This window comes from Pinus tabuliformis, chromosome 6 (assembly GCF_031772625.1).
Source record: "Pinus tabuliformis cultivar Carrire ecotype Pingquan chromosome 6, CPIR1, whole genome shotgun sequence".
Taxonomy (NCBI): domain Eukaryota; kingdom Viridiplantae; phylum Streptophyta; class Pinopsida; order Pinales; family Pinaceae; genus Pinus; species Pinus tabuliformis.
The window spans coordinates 1694772777-1694777715 of record NC_142292.1 but is presented as its reverse complement, the minus strand read 5'-3'; the positions used below and the strand labels follow the sequence as shown (position 1 = coordinate 1694777715).

General features: G+C 40.3%; 1 protein-coding gene across 1 annotated transcript; it reads right to left on the bottom strand.

The window, feature by feature from the left end:
• Positions 1–270: 270 nt before the first annotated feature.
• Positions 271–4717, bottom strand: LOC149265498 (putative pentatricopeptide repeat-containing protein At3g13770, mitochondrial). The gene is made up of 2 exons (XM_089429469.1): positions 4266–4717; positions 271–4033 (listed from the first exon to the last, which is right to left on the bottom strand). The coding sequence occupies exon 2, from the start codon at positions 3981–3983 to the stop codon at positions 2532–2534; it is 1452 nt and encodes a 483-aa protein (XP_089285595.1). The 5' UTR covers positions 3984–4033; positions 4266–4717; the 3' UTR covers positions 271–2531.
• Positions 4718–4939: the final 222 nt, after the last annotated feature.

The window sequence follows — 4939 nt, the reverse complement described above, 5'->3', positions numbered from 1 at the left end:
CCACAAAGTGAAGTGCCAAAAGACAAGCACATTGACATTTAACACAAACAAACCATCAATATGAGCTTCTAAAGGAGTCATTCATAACAAACTTACCATAATACTTGCCTCTTCCAATCTATATTAATCCTCCAACCAAACCTAAAACCCATTATCAGATTGATTACATTGGCCTAGTTAGGATGAAATACATTTCATCTATACATAAGTCTATTGGAAAAAATATATATATTGAAGAAGTCCCCAAAAAATTGGGTGACGAGACTCCTATTCAAAATCAAAATAAAGCTTAGTATTTCACGAAGATGCAAAATATCAAACAATAAATCAGCCCCTTTGGCCTCCAATGCTATTATCACCATGTACACTTTAGATGATATAGGAACATATAAAGGCTTTTTACTGCAATGATGTTATAAGTACCCTTCCTTTTAGTCAAATCCTGTTCTCCTTCCAATGCTAAATCCATTCTTGACTTCCAATCCCACCATCTTAGAATAAGAGTGTGGTGAGCTTGCTTGATCTTCCCTTATAGCCATTTCACATGATTCAATTAGCCCTATCCCTCTCTCTCACACTCACATTCATGCACAATTTTCCCCATCCTCCTTTCTTTCTCCACGAATTGTCCTTATCTTTGTGGCTCACCAAAGATGAAATGAAAAGTCAATTAATAAATGCTAATACGAAGGCCATCAAGGGCAGCCCAACAGGTTGGGATTAACACTGATAATCCTGTCCATCTTAATTCAAATCCCTTGGTTAACCCCAGCACGTGATTGCAGGCTTTGTGTGTAAATATTGAGGATTATAGCGGCAGTCTGGAGGATTGACCCTGTGTTAAGTGGTTAAGATTCTGCCCAGCTACCAATTACTCCAACCAGTTCATACCTAAAAAAAAGGTCAATAAATATTTTTTCAAGTCCCCTTTATGACACAGTGGAGAAAAAACTCTCTGCCGAGCCTTTAGTAGTTAATATTAAGAAGAGTTGAGCAAGGAAGATTGTAAAGAAAAAAGATTATAATGTGTCTCTTTTTAATGGAGAAGCAGTGGCACCCTACATGGGGTGAACATTTAAACCTGGTACACACAAGGCCAAGTTGATGCCTTAAAGGGACATCAATGCAACATCAGATAAACTGCATATCAGCAGTTAGTCATTTTCCTATAGTGATTCCGCCTCAATACTCCAGTGGGGATGCACGAGCTGGCGACCAACATACATTTCTCGAGTCCTGTGATTATTTGATTACCAAAGTGCTTTGGGATAGTCAGTATCAAGGATATCCTCTAGTAATTTGAAACAGATATTATGGCAAATTTGGATGAACTGATATGTTCATCAAGGCAAAGCATCTGTGCATTCTTGGATTTCTAGATATGCCAGGTCTGAGTCTCTGGATGAGTTTATCTCCTGTGAAATCACCTCTATTTTACATGCAACACTGTATATATTCTTGCACTATGCACAGTGACATTAATCTCTCTCACCCAGGGAACTTCAGTTACCAGAATTCCTTATCCGTGGTTCACAACTTCAGCGATCAAATATTGTGGCTCAGTCATAAAGAAACACCCATAGAAGCTTTATAAGAGCGATTTGTCATTTGAAATTAATTCACCGTGTATTTCCTAAGAGGGAGAGCAGCATTATGGAACACATTGCTATGAGAGCATATTAATTGCCATCAGATAGCAGCCCTTGTACAGAAATGAGCTTACCTGACTCAAGAAAGAGTTATGTTTCCATAAGTTTCTCAGTGCTAAACGTTGTAGTGTTCGGAACATCAGCTATAAATGTGTAATTTCAGACATGACATATCTAACAGTCGTACTGAATCGCTGACTGAGTTTCCCAACATTTTAAAATTCTTACTAAGGAGACCCATAATTACTCATTTCACATAAGTGATTTCCACAAGAAGTGCCTGTCTTCTTTGTCAGTCTCTTCTTTGTCTATAACGCAAACCTTATCCAGCACCAAAATCAGCATGTTCTAGGATGTTAAGTTTCAACAATCCCATCAGACATCAAGGCCCATTGATTAGCTACTAACTTTCTTTACTGGGGTCTATCTTGATGGATGCTTCTCTCCACATTTTATAATAAGATCTTACCCACGAGGGCAAAGACAGTAGATATTATTCATTATCAATCACCAAAAATCCCCACGAGAACACAATCCATCAGTGAAAACATGGAAGCCATGACAATCGCTTGCAATCTTAGAGATGAATTTGATGGAAGTGTGGCAGTCGCCACAAACCCAAATTTTCTTGACTATCCTAATAGGTATTAATAAGGGTTGTGCCAATGAGCCCAAATGTAACAGCCAGTTTCTCACTATGAAGAGAGAGAATATGCTCCTTCTGCTCCTCCTCGACAATATGCAGCACAAAGTTTCTGTCAGAACCATATCATTGATTTGCTAGCCATGTTCTTTCCTGGTTTCTGTCTTGCTGAATGCTTCTCTCCTTTAACTGGAACACTAAGATCTTACCCACTAGGGCAAAACCGTTATAAATATGAATCACCAATAATCCCCACAAGAACAAAATCCATCAGTAAAATGATGGAAGCGGTGGCAATCTCTTACAACAATTTCTCGTCCAACAGTCTTTGAGATGAATTTGATGGCAGCGTGGCAATCACCACAAACACGAAGGTTCTTGACTATTCTAATAGGTGTTCCTTGGGGTGTGCTAATGAGCCCAAATGCAATGGCCAGTTTCTCACTATGAAGAGATAGAATATGTTCCTTCTGCTCCTCCTCAACATCATGCAATGCAAAATTTATATCGGGAACGTAACCCGCTTTCTTTATCTGCTCAGTGAGTGTCTCTAGCATCACGTAGATCTCCTCTGTTTTAGGATGTGATTTATCTCCTACGGAAAAAGTATGCACCACCCTCCTAACCTTAATCCAGCTAAACCCGGGCTCCTTTTTGACTCCCTTGTCCTTCATAATTTTTCTCACATTCACGACTTCATACCACATACCAGCTGCTGCATAGATATTTGAAAGCACCACATAATTTCCAGCGTTTTCTGGCTCTAGCTCAAAAAGATGTTCCGCGGCACATTTTCCTATCTCGACATTTACATGGACTCTAGAGGCACCAAGCAAAGCACCCCATATAGCACCATCAGGTCTGTATGGCATATTCCTGATGAAGCTGAGTGCATCATCCAAACATCCAGCACGACCAAGTAGGTCAACCATGCAAGCAAAGTGTTCAACTTTAGGCGTAATGCAATACTCACGAGTCATGGCATCAAAATACTTCCAGCCTTCGGTCACCAGACCTCCATGGCTGCACCCAGAAAGAAGAGCCAGGAACGTGATGCTGTCCGGCCTCACACATGTCTGTTGCATCAATTCAAAGAATTGAACACAATTCTTGCCATGTCCATGCCTGCCATATCCTGCAATCATCGCATTCCATGAAATAACATTTCGTTCTGACATTTTGTCAAATACTGTGCGAGCATCCTCTATGCTTCCGCACTTCGAATACATGTCAACAAGGGCATTACCCAGAGTGATATAAGTATGAGACTGTCTTCGAATTATACAAACGTGGACCTGCTTTCCATGTTCCAGGCCTGTAACGCCCGCTAATGCACTAAGCAGACTAGCAAAAGTGGCCTCGTTCGGCTCCATCCCTTCCTCTTGTAGCTGGTAGAAGAGTCTCAAGGCCTCCTCATGCTTCCCCTGTTGTGCATAGCCGGCGATAATGGCAGTGCAAGATACTACATCTCTTTGACACATTTTGTCAAACACTTGGCGTGCATCTTCTACAAACCCACATTTGGCATACATATCAAGCAGGGCACTACCCACAAACAGATGTGAGCCAAACCCCACTTTCGCAACACAGGCATGGACCTGCCTTCCGCACTCCCGGGCTCCAATGCCTGCGCAAGCTGTAAGAACGCTCGCAAAGGTAAACTCATTGGCCTTCACTCCAGCCCTTTGCATCAGACAATATAATCCCAAAGCATCTTCACCTTGACCGTGCTGAGTGTACCCTGCAATAATCGCAGTCCAAGAGACCACATTTCGTTCAGACATATTGTCAAACATATTGCGTGCATCTACCAAATTCCCACATTTGGCATACATAATGATAAGTTTGGTTTTTAAATAAACATCGGGCAGAAAACCAGTTTTAATAATGTGAGCATGGAGTCTCTGGCCTTGTACCAAATCTTTCTTATTGACAGATTCCTGTAAGATGTAAGCATAGGTATCAAAATCTACCTGAACGGATCGATGGTTCAAAGTATGCAAGAAATCCACCGCTTCCTTCAACTGACCTATTTCGCAGAGTTTTCTCATATCCTCACCGATTCCATAACGTTTCCATTGTTCTTTTGAATCGTCTGCGGACTTGGAATGTCTGGAAAAAATCCCAACGGTGAAAGTTGAGCTAACCTTCTTCATTTGTTGGAGAACATTAGCAAACGAACGCATAATCATCATCCTCTACAGAATTGTTTGAATTCCATACATAACCAGAGCCAAAAATAATCGTTTCTATCTCAAGCAATGGGCTTAACTCGCGATGGGATTTAGTGCCAAAGTTGGAAATCAACCGTGATTTCTGGTTTTCTGATGGGTTTTTTTTTCGTAACATGTTTATCTGGCAGCTATAGTAGTGGCAGCCAAGGGGATTAGTGTTTTGAAATGAACAATTTGGGTAGTTCGGAGGTTTATGGGGTTGCACTTGGTAACAAGTTGATTCTCTTGGGTGAGAAGTTGTAGGCATAGCATTAAAAAAAAAGGAAATTCATTTTTTCTTTCTTCCTTTTTTTTTTTTAATTGTAGGTAAAATTAGTTAATCATTTTGCATAGATGGTTTATAAATTAGAAAAATTAATGGTAATGAAGTTTATAAAGTGATAGATATATGTGTTTTTTTTGGGTCGAGAGTA

Bases quoted from the DNA above. Each gene is read 5' to 3' on its own strand.
- LOC149265498 (XM_089429469.1), bottom strand. From the start codon at position 3,983: ATGCAAAGGGCTGGAGTGAAGGCCAATGAGTTTACCTTTGCGAGCGTT.